The sequence below is a fragment of the Pollicipes pollicipes genome, unplaced genomic scaffold (assembly GCF_011947565.3).
Source record: "Pollicipes pollicipes isolate AB1234 unplaced genomic scaffold, Ppol_2.1 Scaffold_6138;HRSCAF=7277_pilon_pilon_pilon, whole genome shotgun sequence".
NCBI lineage: Eukaryota > Metazoa > Arthropoda > Thecostraca > Pollicipedomorpha > Pollicipedidae > Pollicipes > Pollicipes pollicipes.
The window spans coordinates 1274245-1294272 of NW_023596818.1; the positions used below are offsets into that span (position 1 = coordinate 1274245).

The 20028-nt window shown below is 60.4% G+C and overlaps 1 protein-coding gene across 1 annotated transcript in view; it reads right to left on the reverse strand.

Moving 5' to 3' along the window:
- Positions 1-284: 284 nt before the first annotated feature.
- The window catches only part of LRP1 (LDL receptor protein 1), a 116766-nt gene continuing 97022 nt past the window's right edge, over positions 285-20028 (reverse strand). The window contains exons 75-89 of the mRNA XM_037229625.1: positions 19681-19937; positions 18956-19134; positions 18257-18480; positions 17665-17844; positions 8809-9023; positions 7978-8094; positions 7248-7386; positions 6714-6869; positions 6263-6367; positions 4893-5024; positions 4370-4490; positions 3590-3832; positions 3058-3228; positions 1974-2109; positions 285-1442 (exon numbers count right to left, since the gene is read on the reverse strand). Of these exons, the coding sequence (XP_037085520.1) occupies positions 1281-1442; positions 1974-2109; positions 3058-3228; positions 3590-3832; positions 4370-4490; positions 4893-5024; positions 6263-6367; positions 6714-6869; positions 7248-7386; positions 7978-8094; positions 8809-9023; positions 17665-17844; positions 18257-18480; positions 18956-19134; positions 19681-19937 (2537 nt within the window). The 3' untranslated portion in view covers positions 285-1280. The remainder of the gene's footprint in view (positions 1443-1973; positions 2110-3057; positions 3229-3589; positions 3833-4369; positions 4491-4892; positions 5025-6262; positions 6368-6713; positions 6870-7247; positions 7387-7977; positions 8095-8808; positions 9024-17664; positions 17845-18256; positions 18481-18955; positions 19135-19680; positions 19938-20028) is intronic.

The window sequence follows — 20028 nt, forward strand, 5'->3', positions numbered from 1 at the left end:
GAGAGAGATTGATTAGAGAGAGTGATGAGACGATGAGAGGAGAGAGCGAGAGAGGAGAGAGAGAGAGAGTATGAGAGAGTGAGACGAGAGAGAGAGAGAGAGAGAGAGAGAGAGAGAGAGAAGCAAAACGTCTGTTGCTTTCGTATTGCACCCCAGGTACTGAGCACGAAAACAGCTGACGACGTCCGGAGAATCGACCAGTCGAAAAGGTGTGTACACACTGATTACTACCACACCAGACAAGGCAGACAGTCTGAACAATTGTTCAATCTTAAAGACCCATAGCAGGTTCAGCTCTTTGATGCGATGTCGTCAAGCAGACGTGGGAAAACAGCGAGCAAAGACGCATTTGTGTTGGACAATATACGAAGATACCATGGAAGTGATCCGCTTGACTTACACACAAATGAACATCCACACGCGAACATCCAGCCTCTCTACGCCTCACTCGATGGGGCGGCCGCTGTCTGAGTGAGTGAGCTGCTTAGCAACACGGCCAATCTCAACCATCAGCTATTTGGCACTCCAAAGCCCGGGCCCCGGCATCGCAGTAGAAGCGGCACGCAAAATGGGCGCGTTAAAACAACTACACAGCGGTGGGACCGTCGCGTCAAGTAAAACAAACGCCGCTGCCGTGGCGTGGCGAATGCTGACACCGCAAGTGCACGGCGCCGCCGGTAAATGGCACAGTACATATATCTGCCAAAAAGAGTACGCAAAAAGGGTCGGTGACGGACGGCATAGTGCTCACTAGCACCGCAAGCACCCTACAAAAACAGCCTCCCAAAGCGACTGCCAATGCCGTGGTGACCAGGGCGCGAGTCTTGTCCACGCGTCGGCTGCCAGCACGCGAGCGTCACGCTGAACACCGCCCGCAGCCTCGAGTATTGATCAGGGACGGCGGAGGCGGGACCGCGGCCTCGCGCCATGTCCGGCGGCTACAGGAGATCGCCGAGAGACAGGCCGCGCGTCATGTGAAGCTCTCGCGACCACGGCGGCAGCGCGCCGCAGGGCAAGCCCAGATCCCGCAATCCAGACATTCAGAAGCGTCGCGTCTCGAAATGCGCCAAGGCGCGTCAATACGAATCATCAGCTCCAAGCCTTGATGTCAACTTGCCCCACACAACATTGCCACAATGGAGACTATGGAGATGGCTGGTAATGCCCACCAGGAATCGGACGACGCTCATGACAATGACCACGGCCTCGCGGTCATCGTGCGCTGCCATCTATGAGCGGTTGGTAACACTGTCGGCTGGCACGGGCGACGGCAGGCGGCGCTACGCGTCTGCGTGCTGCAGCGGGTCGGAGGGCGCCGCGCCGGCGAACACCACCGCCGGCCTGCCGTTCTCCGGCGGCAGCAGGTTAGTCATCTCCGAGCTGCTGGCGCCGCCGCCGTCCGCGTACGTCGACTCGTACACGGGGTTGGAGAAGTTGGTCGGCTGGGGACGCGTAAGGACACGCGGTCAGCCACACCCAATGGTTTACGTGAAACAACACTTTGGGGGCGAATATGGCGTGTGCAACAATAACGATGATGATCAATTCAGCAATGGAAACGTGTGGAAAAGGGGTCTGAACCGAGCAAACCTGACATCTAAGCTCCCGCGAGTCGAACTTGAGGACAAAAGTTACGTTCGTCTGACCATACGCCGCCTCATACAGCACTCAGCTGAAGACGGCGTGTGAATGAACACCGTATCGCTGATGAAGTGAGCCCTAGTTGGTGAGACCATCCCCCCTCCCTTGGCTTCTTCGTCTATTGACCGGCGACAACAGGGCTGGTCCCACTTGGTTAGCCCACATGAGTAGTACTCAAAAAGCCAGCAAACGTATCCGCGTGATGAACCTATTGAAACTCCAGCCTCGAATCACAGGAGAGCGATAACTTCTGGTAGTGTTACAGTAGTAACATATGCTACATGTACTTCAGTAGTAACAACTTGGGATGATGTGCCGGCATCGCTCTCTACCTTCTCCTCTAAACTGAAGACGGCGTCTATGTCTTCATCTTCGTTTGCGTCGTCGCGCGCCTCGAGGTCGCGTAGGTACATCGGGTTGTCGACCTCTAGCTTATCGTTTCGCATCCGAGTATGACTGAACGGCATTCTGGCGAAAGCACGCAAGCACACACGTAAATACACCCGCAAACGCAAAGACAGCAATAATAAACGTAAAGCTACACACAAGTCGAAGCCACCTGTCACCCCGTCGTCACGAACGAAACTGCAAGCAGGTCGGGTAACTTGAGTTGGCGCGGTACGTACGCGGAGGCGCAGCATACCCCACGCCACCGTGTGTTCCCGAGCAGTTGGTGGGAGTTATTCGGCAACATCACGCCGCCTGGCGTCTGGTTTCAGGTTGGTCGTCGCGTCCCTTCTCGCCAGGGGTCGCCCGTCTAGTTTTGCCAGGGGTCGCCCGTCCAGTCTCGCCAAGGAGTCACCCGTCCAGTCTCGCCAGGGGTCGCCGTCCAGTCTCGCCAGGGATCACACGTCCAGCCTCGCCAGGGGTCGCTGTCCAGTCTTGCCAGGGGTCGCCGTCCAGTCTCGCCAGGGGTCGCCGTCCTGTCTAGCCAGGGGTCACCCATCCAGTCTCGCCAGGGGTCGCTGTCTCACCAGGAGTCACCCGTCTATTCTTGCCTGGGGGCGCCCGTCCAGTCTCGCCTGGGGTCGCCCGTCGTGCCAGCAGCGACACCTGCTACGCATCGCACCACGGGACCGACGTCCCGACTACAGCGGGTACCACAGAACCGACATCCCGACTCCCGCGGCTACTGCCCCGGGCACGTGAGACACAGTCACACACGAGAGCGACGCGTTATCCCGCAAATGGACTGGACTGAAGGCAGCACAACACATGCCTTTCACACAGCAGCGGGGGAGGGGGTTCGCAGCCCAGCTCGGCCACCCGACCGACAGACTCTGTGTGCGTCTGTACGATGGCGAGTGAGGAGTCCGTGTTACAGACCGGTGCCGTCTGTAAGGGGGCCGGAAGGCTCTCCACGTCATTGACCGGTGCCGTCTGTGAGGGGACCGGGAGGCTTTCCACGTCACTGACCCGTGCCGTTTGCGCCAGAGGACGAGGCCGACGGCGGCCAGCAGCGCCAGAAGCACGACCACCACGGCCACCACCACGCCGGTGACGACAGAGTGGATGTCGCTGCCGTCCGCGGCGGTCAGCGACGACACAGGCCGCGAACAGCGCGTGCCCACGAAGCCCGGCGCGCAGCTGCGGAGGGGGCCGAGACGGGTCAGATTGGTTGTGAGACGCCATACACGTGATACAGTGCGACAGGTCGTGAGGCCGCGCAACGGGCTGGAAAACACTGGGAGTGGCGGAAATACTCCGTTCGTAGTGCTGTGTGGAGTCGCAAAACACACTGGTAGATTGTGGAACACTCGGATAAACTCTGAGATCCTCTGGGCCAAAGGGCACTCGATGAGTCCGCTGAGCAATAAGAGACACCGCGGGCACTCAGAGGGGCTGCAGAGCACTTAGACGGGAACAGACCCTGAGGATGTCATGCTGGGCTGTGAAGCACTCAGAGGGACTCGGCACCACCGGAGAGCAGCAGCCAGCCGGCACTCACTGGCAGGTGGGCTGCTCGTCGTCACGTCTGGCCGGCTCGCAGTCGGCGCCGTTGAAGCAGTAGTGCCGACAAGAGAGCGGCCGCTGGCAGCGGTCGCCGGCCCAGCCGGTCGGACAGCGGCAGCGCGCCTCACCGCCAGCCTCCTCCTCACAGGCGCCGCCGTGCAGGCAGAAGCCCGGCCGGCAGCCGTCGGCGCCCGGCGGGCGCACCTCGCACCGTCTGCCCGAGAACTGGTCCGGACATCTGGCGATGGGGCGGCTGGGTGAGGGGAGCAGGCGACGACCCGGGCACGGGGCACAGCACGAACCACCCCAGGCCAAGACACTCGGTATGGGACAGCCGGGGACGCGAGGACAGAGAGCACCGCCAGCCACCGACAACCCGGCGGCAGCGTCCGCCGAGCCGCGGTACTCCGGTCAGCACCCGCTGCCTGTCCGCTTTAGACGACACGCGGCGCACTCAACGGACGCCGGTCACACGCAGGGCTGTAGCCACGCGACGCTAAGGCACTGCCGTCGTCCTGACAAAGGCGCAACCAAACGCATCGCTCACCAGGGTAGCTGACTTCCCACTGCCACTGGCCGAAATGCCGTCCTAGACGGCACCCGCAGCCCCAGTAATCATCTACACACACTGAGCAAAGACCACGAGTCGTGACCCCCAGCCTGCGGACGGACAATTTCTAGCGGAGGCGGCGGTCCACGTATTCTCCGCTATTGCCCTGCAGCGGAGGTGCTGTGTGCAAACGCCAGTCTGGATGTTCTAGTGTACAGTACTGACCTGCAGCTGTGGTCGTCGCCGCTCTTTTCAAGGGTGCCGCCGTTGAGGCAGAAGCTAATGGCCTCTTGCCAGGAGGGCACGACGGCCGTGCCGACACACAGCTCCTCCGGCCGGGAGGAGCCTGTAGCAGGCGAGGGAGCACGGGTCACCGATCAGACCTCGCTCACAGAAACACGCGTACAAACGTCCCCGGGACCCGCAGACAGACGACTGGCCGTACAAAAGCTAACATCGGCCTGGGCCCACCGCAGGCAGTCATATGTGTCGATCCGAAGTCGGTTTCTTTCAGTTTCTTCTGGTTGAGTCGCTCGACATCCGACTTCCCGCACAGGAAGAGTCAAACCCGCATCGCTTTTTAGGAACAATAAACATCCAGCACTGTAGTGATAATGAGACAACCATACCAACACTGCCATGGTGGTCTGGACGCCGCCGCAGAGTCAACAGGGCTGCTGGCTCGAGCTCACCACATCACGACAGAGACCTCTGGCTCGAGGAGCCCACATCATCCCGGCCCACTGACCGGGGGGACAGCTGATACAGTCGTCACGGCGGCAGTCGTCCGAGCAGGTGCAGAGGTCCACCTGACAGTGGTCGCCGCTGTACCGCCGTCCGCAGGCGCACACCGGACCGGAAGCCGTCCGCGAGCAGTTACCTGCGGCGCCACGGCAGGAGCGGTCACAACAGACACGGCACGGCAGGAGCGGCCAACACAGACACGGTACGGCAGGGGCCACGACAGGAGCGGTCACAACAGACACGGCACATCAGGAGCGGTTACAACAGACACGGTACGACAGGGGCTGCCGACAGACACGGCACGGCAGGAGCGGTCACAACAGACACGGCACGGCAGGGGCCACGGCAGGAGCGGCCAACGCAGACACGGTACAGCAGGAATCATGGCAGGAGCGGTCACAACAGACACGGCACGGCAGGAGCGGCCAACACAGACACGATACGGCAGGGATCACGGCAGGAGAGGTCACAACAGACACGGCACGGCGGGAGCGGTCACAACAGACACGGCACGGCAGGAGCGGTCACAACAGACACGGCACGGCAGCAACGGTCACAACAGACACGGCACGGCAGGAGCGGTCACAACAGATACGGCACGGCAGCAGCGGTCATTGCAGACACGGTACAGCAGGAACCACTGCAGGAGCGGTCATTGCAGACACGATGCAGCAGGAACCATGACAGGAACGGTCACATCAGACACGGAACGGCAGGAACCATGGCAGGAACGGTCACAACAGAAACGGCTCGGCAGACACCGTCACAGCAGACACGGTACGGCAAGAGCCGTAACGGCACAGACGGAGTACACACACACAGTAGAATCGGGCGGCCAGAGGTGACACGATGGCTGAAAAACCAAACGAAGTGAGCTGGCGGGACAACAACCACGCATAACGAGCGCAAACGCGTTCAAACAAAGGACATCCGCACTCGGGGCAAGTCACATTATTGTACTTAGCGTCAAAAACGGCGTGCTTCGTACACACGTATTTACAGAACTAATCCAATTATGTCTGCCTAGCCACAGCAGGTTAGACACACACCAGGCCAGCCTGACGGGTCGGACAAGCGTCGACCAGGACTGAAGCCCAAGCCCTGCCGCCGACGCTTGGCTACAGGCGACCTAGGGTACGAGGTGGGCGTTACACACGCCACTGTGCGGTGGCGGCCATGAGCCGGGCTACCTCCTGCGCACGGAATGCTGCACAAGTCTGAGCAAGCGCGCGGACTGGTGTCGGGTCCAGGCGCGCCGCCACAGACTCGGGAGACGACGGCGCTGCCTACAGGCACGACCGGCGTTAGCACCGAAGCGCCGCCTCGGCCGACTGCGGCCGCGCAGGGGACCGCGGCCGGGGCGCGGCCGCTTACCGTTGTTGATGCAGTACTGGCGGCACAGATCCAGCTCGCAGTAGCGTCCGCTAAAGCCGAGCGGGCACAAGCAGCGCGGCTCGCCTCCCTCCACCGTGCAACGACCTGACGGGGCGGAGGGGCATCAGCGCCGGACAGGAATTACAAACGAGGTACCGAAATGATAGCCTGTACGTCGTGCAACTCAAGGAAGTGTCATGTTCCAGCCACCAAAACGTCATCCGTTACGACAGGCGTTCATCAGACACACGCCGACGGCATGGCGCCATGTCCAGAGACACGAAACTAAAGCAAAGGCAAGGACACCAGCGCAGCGACAACGCGACAAGTGCGGAGCGGTGATTATTCCATCAACGCCGGGGTAGGCTCAGTACAGATTGGTGGCAGCGAACGGACGAGTGACGGTGGGGCGCCGTGTCACCGCCGCTGGCCGGGGGCCCCGGCGACTGACCTGCTCCGCACGGGTGGTCGGCGCACGAGCCCGTTTCGCAGTGGGCGCCGCTCAGACCCGGCCCGCACCGGCACGAGGGTGCAGTGCTATCCGGGTCACGGTGGCATGTGCTGTTCCCGCGGCACTCGTGATCCACGCACTGTTCACACCGTGCGCCTGGTGGCCGCACACAGAAGCTGCACTACCTCCGCCCTCCAATAGGTGGTAGCACGGTTCACAGAGGTGCGGTAAGCACACGACGGACGGGGGATACCTTAGCGGGCTTTGAAATATTGATCGGTGGCAGTCATATCCAGTGCCACAGTAATTTGGGAACTCAATGTCCGATACACGCCAGCCACACTCTCTTACAACACAGTGGATCCGCTAAGCCCTCTGAAACAAGCTGATAAGCAACATGACACTGCCCCAAGAGTCCGCACATCCCCAAGACTGCTTTGTGATTGCTCCGCCACCTGTCCCTGGGTCACGTAGCTGCCTGCGGCGGCAGTGTGACGTCATAGTCCGTCTGCAGCGCCGCGTGACGTCACACACCTGTGAAGCCGGCCGGGCAGACGCAGACATCAGTGCCGTTGGCGCGGCTACAGGTGGCGCCGTTCAGGCATCCACGGCCCGAGCACGGGTCGGCCGGCGTCTGGCACCGCTGGCCCGTCCAGTCCGGCAGGCAGTTGCACTGCAGCAAGAGAGGCCATCGGCCGGTCAGGCAGCGCCCTAGCCGCTACGGCGTCCCCCGTGGGCTCGGGCCGAGCGGGGGCGTTAGTGCCGCCTCCGGCGCGACCCGAGACTCTGGTATGAACATCGATTAGGTATTCGTGACACCGTGAATAATGTAGTTGGCGGATGCAACGTATGGGGTGACGTCTGCAATTGCGTTTGTGTTTGCCCCAGTTTAAAGCGTCAGGTCTAGTTGGCAATCGTAACGTGTAGGGTTTCCTTAACAGTGTTCATGTTGTCAGAGCTTACAGCGTTAGACGGAGGCTGGGACTCGGGCTACGATGAAGAACATTGTCCCGACACCTCGTTAAGACGACAGGACCCGATCAAGACAGACGAAGCAATGCCGTCCAGGACAGGATGCCAGAGCACGAGACACGACAAGGGAGAGATGCCAACCAACACCCACGCGCACATCCCACTAGCATCACACAGTTTTCGAAACGGCAGCCGGGCCGACCGGACGCCGGGCGGCTGGCGGCCGGGCGAGAGCAGAATGAGACGGCGCGCGGAGACAGCCGGCCGGAAACGCGGCAAATGCGACGCTCACCGCCAGGTCCGGGCCGCCCGAGATGAGGTTGACGTAGCAGTAGCCCTTGTTGAGACAGTGGCCGGCGCAGCGGTCGCGGTCACAGAGTGCACCCTGGTACCGCGCCTCGCACACGCACTGCGGCACCGAGAGCGGCTCAGCCGGCGGCACGCCGTCCGGCGAGACATCTGGTTAACTGTCTCCGCACCGAAGCTTTGACGGTTTTCAAAAAAATGGCGCCGCCGTCTCAACGGCATGCGTTAGTTATAGCGGTTACTAGCGACGATGCCACCAATTCGTTATCCATATTTGTCCAGTTATATATACATACATACATACATACACACTTACATACAAACATACATATACGTAACTACATATATATATATATATATATATATATATATATATATATGTATATATGTATGTATGTATATATGTATATATATATATATATATATATATATATATATATATATATATATATATATATATATATATATAACGCGATATTTACAACATGACCACATGATGGACACCCCCGCCTCCACCAAGAAGGGATATGGTTTCACGTACCTTCAGGGTCGGCCAAACCCGTTATGAGCCTCGTGATTACCCCCCCCCCCCCCAAACATTAATCCTCAAAAGACCATGAATGGTCTCATCACCTCCGATCCCACACGTCCCGGGTCTGACCTGTTGGCTTCTCCATGACTACCCATGGCAAAGCCTGCGAATAACCCCGTCCCGACCAATAAACAGCCTCCCATTGACCGCCTGCCCCTGCCAAAGACCCCGGCTGACCCCGTCCAGCCGCCTGACCTACCCTGATCGACCGCCGCCATCACGTACCCGGGGTCCGGCAGGGCCGCGCCGGCACGTGCCGTGCACACACTCCAGGTTGCAGGGCAGCACGGGCAGCTGGCTGGTGAGCTGGCAGCGCAGCCGACCGGCCGCGTCCGGCACCTTCTCCGCACCGTGCACGCATACGCAGCTGTACCGTTTGTCCGAGGTCGGCACGCACAGGCTGCTGTTGCCGCACGAGTTCGGGCTGCACGGTGACGTCACTGCCAGGGGGCCGGGGACATGTCATCAGAATGGGCGGGGCCGGAGAGAGGTCGAAGGGAACGGGCGGCAATGAAGGATGACGTGTGAGCTTTGAGTGTGGAGCGGATGGCGAGGACGGGGTGGACGAAATGGTGGAAGGCGCGGTGCGGGCGCAGTGACGAAACATCGCGAACGGCATGCAGCACAGCACATGGGGGGGGGGGGGGGTATCTGACACGGAACAGACGATCTCGACGGGATCCACCCATCTCAGATTCGTGACCGGCTTTTGCCTGTTGCGAGTGATCGTCGGCAGGCGTGTCCGCCCGCCGCTAACACGGCAACAGCTGACACATCCGTCTCGGGTGTCATGGCGGCTAACTTCGGGAGTTCACGCCTCGATCAAGATCTACGTCACAGTTACGGGCGTGGTCCGGCTCATTGGACCACGCCCGTAACTGTCACGCATCGTGTCAATCACGGGCGTGGCCCTGCTCGTCGTGTCAATCACGGGCGTGGCCCTGCTCGTCGTGTCAATCACGGGCGTGGTTCTGCTCATCGTGTCAATCACGGGCGTGGTTCTGCTCATCGTGACAATCACGGGCGTGGTTCTGCTCATCGTGTCAATCACGAGCGTGGTCCTGCTCATCGTGTCAGTCACGGGCATGGTCCTGCTCATCGTGTCAATGACGGGCGTGGTCCTGCTCATCGTGTCAATGACGGGCGTGGTCCTGCTCATCGTGTCAATCACGGGCGTGGTCCTGCTCATCGTGTCAATCACGGGCGTGGTCCTGCTCATCGTGTCAATCACGGGCGTGGTCCTGCTCATCGTGTCAATCACGGGCGTGGTCCCGCTCCGTGGGGTCCCGGGCGTGGTCCGCCCCCGTTGTCGCGGGCGTGGTCCCGCTCCGTGGGGTCCCGGGCGTGGTCCGCCTCCGTTGTCGCGGGCGTGGTCCCGCTCCGTGGGGGTCCCGGGTGCGGTCCGCCCCCGTTGTCCCGGGCGTGGTCCGCCCCCGCTGTCACGGGCGTAGCACGCCTCCCGTGACAGTGACTGTATCACGCCCGCTGGCCAGGGCGCAGTATATTGATCGCACCAGCTGACGCTCAGGGCCAGTCGTGATCGGCCGCTGTTGGAAGCCGTCGTGGCCGTGCTCGGCGGCGCGCCGGACCCCCATCAGCAGGGCAGCCCGCCGGCCAGGTGCCCGCCCGGACGACCCCCACACGTGGTGCCGCCCGTCCGACGGCGCGCCTCGACGCCTCCGGCGATGCCCGATTGCTAATGGGAATCTGATCAGCTTGCTACGCAAATGTTATAGTGGGGAAGCATCGGAGCACCGTGCATGAGCGAGCGGACCTACCAAAGCTGACCTGCAGACCTACAGAGCGAGCAGGCCTACCACAGCTGATCGGCTCACGAGCGGGCTAATTTGTAGGCTTGAGCGCTGATACGTCGGCATCTGGTCATGTCTGGAGCTGGGACGCTGGAGGTGGACGTAAACACCATGTCCCGGTTCCAGTTCCAGAGAGATGGAGTCGCAAGTGCCGCGATGATCAACAAACCGATGATGTAATCACAGACACCCCTTCCTGGCCCGGGAGAAACCAGTTCTTGGCCAGGGCCATGCGCAAATGCTTATCACTGCACCGATGAGCTAGTAAATAAACGTTTACTGGACCGCAGCAGAACCGGGTATGAACGCTATATTACCGATCGGGGGATATCATGCAGAACGCCATTGGATAAGAGACATTTGATCTTGACACTTCTCATAATCGGTTAATTTCATCTTCAGCCATTTCATGGCATAGCTCGCGACATGTCGGTATCGTATAATTTCTCGGCCTTCAACGTGTCTGAGGCTATCAGAACTTGTTACGAATCGAGGTACCTACGATGAAATACTCACATTCCCCACAAAATGAGTAACAAAACAAAACAAAGTGAGTGTTGTTTTCTTGCACTCGTTTCGGTGAAGCCCTTCATCGACGCCGACGGGAACAGTTGACTAATTTCGCGCCAACGTAGTTCTCGATCTTGTCAGACATGCTGTGAACTTGCAAGGCTCGAGAGCCACCCCTGGATACATCACGACAAATGAGAAGTCTGCGACGAATGCGCACGGGGCCGACGGTCCGGCAGCACACCAGGCTCGGTCCCCTGCACCAGCCAGAGCTCCAGCACTCTCGACCCGCAGCGGGACGGGCCGGTTCTCCCACGCCGAGCCTGCCTCCGGAGCGGACAGGGGCGGCCGGCTTGGTCTGCGGAGGCTCGGACGGTGTCGGCCCCAGCGCTCGCTCCGGCCGGCAGCTTTTGGGTGTCACTGGGGTTTCACAACGCTTTCGGCTGCTGAGGCTAGATTAATGGCGTCGCCCGCCTCTCACTCAGGGAGGAAGGGCGGGCACCGCGGGGAATGGAACCCCAGACCTTCGGTTTTCCAGACGCAGAGCCTGACCACCGCGCCATCGGTGCCCAAGGTCCTGCCTCTCACACTAAGAAGCTCTGCGCGCGGTGCTGTGAGCGCCCGACTGCTGTGTTTCAGCCTCACTCCGCCGCGACCCCGCGACCTGCTCTATTGACGACTCCGGAGATGCCCGGGCGGCCGCCTGCCACTCCACACCGAGAGCCAGGCCTCTCTGGGCCGGGACATTGTCTCCACCGGACTGCTGGCGACCTCTGGTTCTCACGGACAGTACGCAGCTCATCGATCGCCGCCCCCGCTGCCCCGCGTGCTCCACGGCCGGACGAGGCGCGGGCGGTGAGCGCGCTCCCGTGCTCCGATCGCCGCCGTCCCAGCACCCGGCGGCACCGGGCATGACACCGACTCACGACGTCCCGCTGGCACTGTGACGCCCGTCCAGCCGTCTGCCAGCAATTCGTGAGGAATGTCCGGGCGGTCTGGCGGCGGCGTCTCGGCGGGGAGGCTGGGCGAGCCGGCCGCGGGCGCCCGGCCTCCCCGGGGAGACGCCGCCGACGCGGCGCCGGCCACGCGGCGCCGGCGGGACGCACGTGGGTCCGCCGGTCATCCGATACTTCCCGATGGCGCGGACGTCGTGGATACGCGGAGAAGGCTATCGCTGCAAGGCGCGGGCGAGAATGCGTCCCATACTGAGCAGCGTGTCTCTCGCATGTCTGACTGAACATGCCCCATCCCTCACCCTACTCTGCCACTTACACTCGTCTAGGGTGTCATCATCCACAGCGCATGTCGCAATATTAGGGTCCACCGAGAAGGATGCTGAAAACGGGTATAACTGAGCGTCCGCACTCCGAGTATCCACACTGAGAACCCTTCCGCCCTGATACGCCAGTATGAGCATCCAGAGGCTTGCATCAGAGTAACTGACCCTGACTCTGTCGACACCCGTCCGGGGGTTAATTATTCCCGACACATGTATCAACAACACCAGAGCCAAGCCGAACAAAACCGCTACGATTGATCGCACAGACGATGACCAACGCATGCCATGGCGCCATCACGCCGAGCCCCACGACACTGCCCCGCCCCTCTCTGCTGGAAACCCCTCCCAGAACCATTCTTGGCTGGGCGGCCGCGGCAGGCGGCCAGACCCCGAACTCCCGCCGTACCCTGGTTTGACTCCTCCTCACGCTGCTGCAGAGTCGGCGCCGTGGTGGCCGGCGCCCCCCCGCTCGCTGGCACGGCGCCACCGGCCGCCGGCTCCGCTGACCCGCCGCGGGCCTCTGCCGGCGTCTTCCCGCCCCCCGCTGTCACCGGCGACGAATGGTTCGGTGATGACGTCACCGAGTCACCGTTGGTTTCCGGTCGGGTGAGGTTCGGTGATGACGTCATCGTATCGCCGACGGTCCCCGGTGGGGTGAGGCTCGGTGATGACGTCACCGAGTCACCGACAGTCTCCGGTGGGGTGAGGCTTGGTGTTGACGTCACCGAGTCCCCAACGGCTTGCGGTCGGGTGAGGTTCGGTGATGGAGTCTCGTCACCGCTGACCGGAGGCGGCGAGTCGGCTGTCATCGGAGGACCGGCCGGCGATGGGTGAGCCAGGCCACCGGCCGACACCGGCACTGACGCCGCCCTCACCTCCGTGCCGCGCGATACCGGTCTCTCTGGTGACGCCGTCACCGGCGATCCGGCCATCGCCACGCGTCCGCTCGTCACCACCAGCACCACCAGCATCGGCACCACAGGGGTCGCAGCCATGTCGCGGCGCATCGGTGCACACGGCCGGACGGCGCGACCGACACGGGCTGACTTCCTAGCCGACCTTGGCCACTCGGCCGCAGCGCCGGGCCGGGCATCGATTGGACGACGCCGCGCCGCTGGCGTCCGGCCCAACGTCGGAGGCCGCCGGCGCTGGGACAGTGACCACCTGAGGCCTTCATGGGCAAGAATTCCTTTACCCGATCCACCCACTATCTATGGTGCTGTGCCCATAGCCCATCCGCCACCCATTTGCATTTAACCAGCACTTAATTTCTACATTATGGAGAATTTCCAGGAAAGCTCTTATCAAGCTCAAACCTTTTGTGTTCATGACCGCAAAAGTAGTGTGAATGAAGCTAACTGTGAACGGAAAAGGCGCAAGCAGTTTCACTGTGTAGCATTCTCGAAGCATCTGTCCGTCACTTCGTTAACGTCTGTACCATTAACCATTCATACCCGTGATTTCCCAAATCTGTACCCGACCAATCCTTGCCCATTTCATATGCGAACGCATAGGCTGATCAAACCCTTAAAGTCCTCCAGTTATCACCCGGACCGGAGCTTCGTTTGTTCCCGTAATGCTCCCGTGGTCAGAATCCAATGTCCGGGGTAATGACCGGTCGCCACAGGTCCCTCAGGCCCGCGACAAGAAGCCACGGGCCCCTCAGGCCCGCGACAAGGAACTTCTCAAGCGCCACACCGGTACGGAAGTGCAGGACGCAAGCTTGACGTCTACTCTCTTCTCCACCCAGACAATTTATCAAACGCAGCACCAAGTTAAAAGCAACAGACGCCAGCCACGAGTCAAGTCAGCGCATTTGTCGCTACCTCGCCAGACGCCATCTGGTGATAGCTCATGGAAGCAATATAGTGTTACCATATGGTCAGACGGCCCGACGGCTTCCAGACAGGTAATGGAAGCGATCGCAGATGCTGCGCATTCCACAAGCCTGGCACCGGTGCCGTATCGGCGCCACTCTGGAAGTGTGGGCATCAGCTTAGAACAAGCAATGCTGGCTGGTACTCGGACCGGCAATGCAATCAACGCAGATTAGCGTTCGTTCGCGCCCGCGAGGAAGAGACAGTCCTGTACGCCCTGGTTCTGATTCACTCCAGCTACCGATGCCAGGCGCGAATGTCTTTAGACAAAACCCACATTTGGATCAGCGTTCTTAAGTCAACTCCTGAACGCATGACACCAGTGGGCCTCAAACAGCCGACCTTCGGTATTTCAGTACCCCCAAACTAATAAAACATAACCATCCTATCGATTATCCTTATACTATTAAATAAGCAAGCAAACTGCCGTTATCAACCAACTGCTACTGCTACTGTGCGCTTTATCTTCTCACAATGGTCTGGAATAGCCACACAGGCAATGTGCATCGCCCTAAGATACGTCTGATGTCGAATGTCTTATGTCGTTCAAGTACACCAGCAGTTCGGGCCGTTTAGTCACCCTGGCCTATCAGTCTGGAGGCCGCCTGACGGTCTCACGGCTTCTTCATCAGTCCAGAGGCCGCCTGACGGTCTCACGGCTTCTTCACCTATCAGTCCAGAGGCCGCCTGACGGTCTCACGACTTCTTCACCTATCAGTCTGAAGGCCACCTGACGGTCTCACGGCTTCTTCACCATCAGTCCAGAGGCCGTCTGACGGTCTCACTGCTTCTTCACCTATCAGTCCAGAGGCCGCCTGACGGTCTCACGGCTTCTTCACCACCAGTCCAGAGGCCGCCTGACGGTCTCACGACTCCTTCACCTATCAGTCCAGAGGCCGCCTGACGGTCTCACGGCTTCAAGCGGTGGGTCAAAGCAATACGAACGTCGCGGCCATTACAGCGAGAGCTGCCAGTAAAAGCTGCAGCAAACGTTTTTCCACGTTCTTATGACGTAGGTCTATCAGGATGGCGCTCCAGTTTGGCACAAGGCTATGACTGTCAAACCTCACGGCAGATGTCTCCAGAGATGTGTGCACCATCGCGAGCCCTGGTCAAAGGGTCGTGAGCGTCCCCGGCTAGGTTCGCGCGCAAACGTCACTGCTGTTTTTCCAGTGCTCGATTGAACGTTCGTCTTAAGGGCTGATCATTCATTAACCCAACTATGGGCAATCCTGCTTCCTCCGCTTAAATCACTCCGCCACCATCGACACCGACCTGGCCCCGGAGATGCACCGGTACACGCCCTCCCCATGCAGGTGACGTCGCCGGTAGATGCGTCACAATATGACCTACCATGTGGACTCGTAAACGTTCTGGCTACCAGTGACGTCACAGTGAAACATCCCGGGATGGCCTCTGCCATGAAGAGCAGGTCTCTGACGTCACTGGGGAGCCTGGCGTAAACTGGCTATTTTCCGTGCCTGATAATATGGGTCAGCACCTTCGACTCGGAGGTGCCATATATTTCGATCAGTTTCAAGAATGCAGAGGGATATACCAAACCACGCTGCTTTATGTTTGGCCACACACGGCAGCAAATGGCATAATACTTGACAGACTGCAGCTGGCTGGCACATACAGCTCCGTTTAACCCATCAGACAAGTGGACTCATGAATCAGTCCATCAGAGCAGCGGACAGACGTGTGGGCTGTCGGGCGGCCGTGCTGCCACCTAAAGGCGACACGACTCTTTCGTCTCCGCGCGCTGCCTATAACCGTCTTTGCAGCGGGAAATTGTTCCAGCTCCTTGCCGGCACCACACGGCAGTGTTATGCTGGACTGTGTCACACATGCCGGCGGCCTGGGACCACCGGCGTCCTGGGCCAACCGCAGAGCCCCTCCCCTTCAAGCCTGCCCGGACGAAGAGACCGAGCTCACAAACCCCCGAAGTGCAGACCCAAAAAAAGAGAAGGCCACCAATCCCAACAGCCGTTCCTGGCGTGCAGACAAAGCGCTTTCAGGGCCTCGCGGAACAGGCACGCCAGCCGTGCGATGCGCTAAGACGCTACGACCGTAACGCCTCCTTATGGTGGTTGCAGGTCGAAGACACCGGGTTAGGAAGGGGCGGAGAGGTGGGGGGGGGGGGGGGGGGGGGGGGCGTAGGATACTCGGTGGGCCGAGATGTTTACGGGACATTGAGGCATATTCTCAATGTCAGCATTCTGTTTGCGGGCGTTCCAGCCAAACTCTAAACAGTGCAAGCGCCTTACAGAGACGCTTAACACGCGCCCGGGTGGCCGGCTGGATGGATACCCTTCACTCGGGTAGGGGTCAGTTTGACCCCTCTAATACTCCGGAACTAAGAGAACTAGATATACCAAATTCACAAGGTGTGGTGACCTGTACGTGAAACCACTTTGGTCAAAGCTCCAGCTTCCTAGGTCATGACCTTCAGATCAAATAAGGCAAACAAGGTCAAATTCCAGGCAAGTCTCCAAAGGGCCTCTAGAACTTAATAACTGTTCTAAGCAAAAGGTCACAAGCTCATTCAAGGTCAGTGACCTGGTTTGACCTTTTAAGGTCATGGTCACGAAAATCATACAAGACTGCTTTGAGTTTTGCATTTGGATAAGCGACAAATATTACGCTAGGCATTATGTTCCTAAAAACAATGTTGACCTGGATCATTTCATGTCAGTGACTATTCTGACCTCTAAGAAGTCCATGGAAGGTGTATAATGCGATTCCTGTTATCAATAAATTCGAAATTAGCACCAGAAACTACCCGATACAGCAAGCCCTAGAGTAATAAAACAGGTTAGTTTTGACCTTCGTCCGACCTTCATTCCTGACCCTAGGTCAACATAATTTGTTTATTCAATTGTTACATTCCCTAAGAAAGCATATCAGAGGTGTATGACTTTGTCTAACACTCCGCAGTTGGATCAGATTGGACGATTCCTTAGAAAATACCTTCGCTGAAACCATGGCCTGACCTTGACCTGCCATAGGTCCGTGACCTTACAAGGTACATTAAAATGTTTGATGCTAAGCGATCCGGTATTCGATTGTCTACAGCTATGCAAAATTTGCGCCGTACTGTTTTGACATCATTCCGCAAAAACTTCGGGGGTCAGTTTGACCCCCCCTCCCACCCGAACGCGTGTTAAGTCTATGATAGAGACACCATATTACCCGCTACCAACGGTACCAAGACACGACACTCCGGCCGTCCCTGCTTGCGGCAGCCGGGGCACGCACGCCACTGAACATCACACGAACCCCGCCAAAAACAGGGCAATCCCCGACCATAGATGGACGATCGGACGCCTCCGTACTCTCCGCGCGGAGGCGTACCCCGTCACTCCGTACCTGAACGACTCCGATCGGACGCCACCGTACCTGATCAGACGGCCAGAGGGTGACCCAGCCCCGGCCCCCTGTCCGCCGGCGGTGTGGTGACATTGCATCGGACGCCACCGTACCTGGTCAAACGGCCAGAGGGTGACCTAGCCCCGGCCCCCTGTCCGCCGGCAGTGTGGTTACATTGCATCGGACGCTGCACCTCTCTCCCGATGGAGGGTCGAGACGGGTCTACACTGACCATTGGCTGTCTGTTTGCTGGGCTGCACGATGACGAGGTCGGAGGCGGCCCGGATGCCCTCGGCCAGCCGGGTGACGTTGTCCCGTCCAAACTTGTCCAGACGGGCCACGCCCGGCAGCGGGAACGTGGTGAAGTACAGCCAGTCCTCGAACACGTCCAGCATGTGGGGGCGGCCCTCGTCTGTCGCCCACGTCAGGTAAGGTCAGCTCAGGTCGGGTCAGGTTAGAATAGGGTGACGGCAGCAGGGAGAAGCCACCACGTGCTGCAATGCGGTCCACACCAGCAAAGCTGCCCAATACACCGTCTGGAGGACATATTGGGGAACGACACACAGACATATTGGGGAATCAACACACAGGCATATTCGGACGCTTGCTATCACAACAAAAACTCTACGACCCGAGTTTGCTCACAGCGGTACGGCGCGTGTGAATACGACGGTCATAAGCACCATAACCTCCCACAGTGACCGTAACGGCAGCACCCAACGCAATTCAGAACCCCCGCCAAGCCCCTCCGACACCCAGCGCCACCTCCCGTCCGTCCACGCAAGCGCAGCTTTCGCGCCCATCCGTCGGGAGACGCCACTCACGCTTCTCGAACTGGCGCACAAGCGCGCGGTCGCTGCCGTCGAGCCGGACCGACTCGACGGTGGCCAGCTTCGGGTCGCTCCAGTAGAGCCGGCCGCCGGCGTGGTCGACGGCCAGGCCGCTGGGCCAGCGCAGCCGCGTCCAGACCAGCCGGTGCCGGTCCGAGCCGTCCAGCGCAGCCGTCTCGACGGCTGCGTCCATGCCGCGGTCCGTCCAGAACATCCGGCTGCCGGCGCCGGCGCACTCGCCGGTTAGAGGACGGCCGTGACGCGGTCGGCAGCGCCGGTCACGTGACACGTCACAGGTCTCGGGCCCAGGGCAGACGGCCATCGGAGAGGACGCGGAGGTGCGCGTGCGGTCATGGGAGAGGGAACTCCCTAATGGTCAGGAGCAGTGGTAATGCATCTTAGGTAAGGTGACACTGGCAGTGGGCCACTGAAACTTACCATGTTACACGTAACATGTCACCCGTGGCTGAACACTAGAAACTGGTAACAGTTGACATGTCAGTCTGGTCTGGCTGGAGAGCGATGGAAGTCATTCGATAACACATTTGCCCGAATTACCGTTGCAGCCGAGTGAATCAGTTCCCGTTCAGACATAACTCTCCACCAGTGCCGTGTGTCTGGCCGCACCACCACCCAGAGTGACGGCGCCCTTGCCCATCAACAGCAGCCGCCTCTCCCCGGCGCCAGACTCACCGCAGCGCCGGCTCAACAGCCAGGTCGCAGGGCTCCTGGAGGCGGCCGGTGACGACCGAGGCGGCGCGCCGGCCGTCCAGCGAGGCCATCAGGATACGGGGCGCGCCGGCGTCCACAACGTACAGGTGGCGCGACACCCAGTCCACGGCCAGGCCGCGCGGCCGCACCAGGTGACGAATCTGTCGGCCGAGTAGCGCGGCGATACGGGCGGCCACGGCGTGACACGGGGAAAGGGGGGGGGGGGAACACGAGCGGACACGGGCGGGCACGAGCGGGCACGAGCGAGCACGGGCGGACATCGCCGCGCATCGCCATCTGAGCGGTCGACACGCTGCCAAACGCCGCTTCCGTTGTGCCCCATTCGCTCCTACGGTGGTGAGATTCGCGCACGCCCTCACGTCTACGGCGGTACAGCACAGCCGACGACCGCGGGAGGTGTGGGGAGCCGCTGACTCCCGGCGGCTGGACTCCAGCGAACACAGGGCAGGGATGGGAACTGGCCCGTCGCAGGTCCACCAGCCGCGGCTGAGGCGCCCGGCGCCGCATGCAGCACAGAAGAGCAGCGTATGAAGAAAGGCCCGCGTGTCTGCCGCTTCGCGACTGACAAAAGTCTCGTAACACGCCCGCAACGCCTCGCCCTGCCGCCACAGCCCCCGGCGGAGCCGACAAACAACAGCTGGGCGTCAGCGGCTGTTGGTGCCGGCCGGCCGGCGCGCCAGGCTCACCACCGTCTCGGTGGTCTGGCGGCGGACGCGGCCACCGCCGGCCGCCGCCGGCGTGTAGCGCGTGACCGTGCCGTCCTCGTCGTTGGTCCAGAAGATGAGCGGCGCCTCGGCCGAGAAGAGCACGTCCACGGAAACGATGCGGTCCGTGGGCAGCGCGGCGCCCGCCACCACCGGCTCAGACTCGTGGGGCAGACGCTTGTACGGGTCGACGCGGCGCAGTTCCGACTCGGCTGCCACCATCAGGTGCGCCGGCTCCCCTGCCCGGCGGAGGTCGGGGCAGAGGTCAGGTCACAGGCCAGATCCTAGTCAGGGTAAGTCAGGTCGCTACGGTGTCTCGGCCACAAGCTC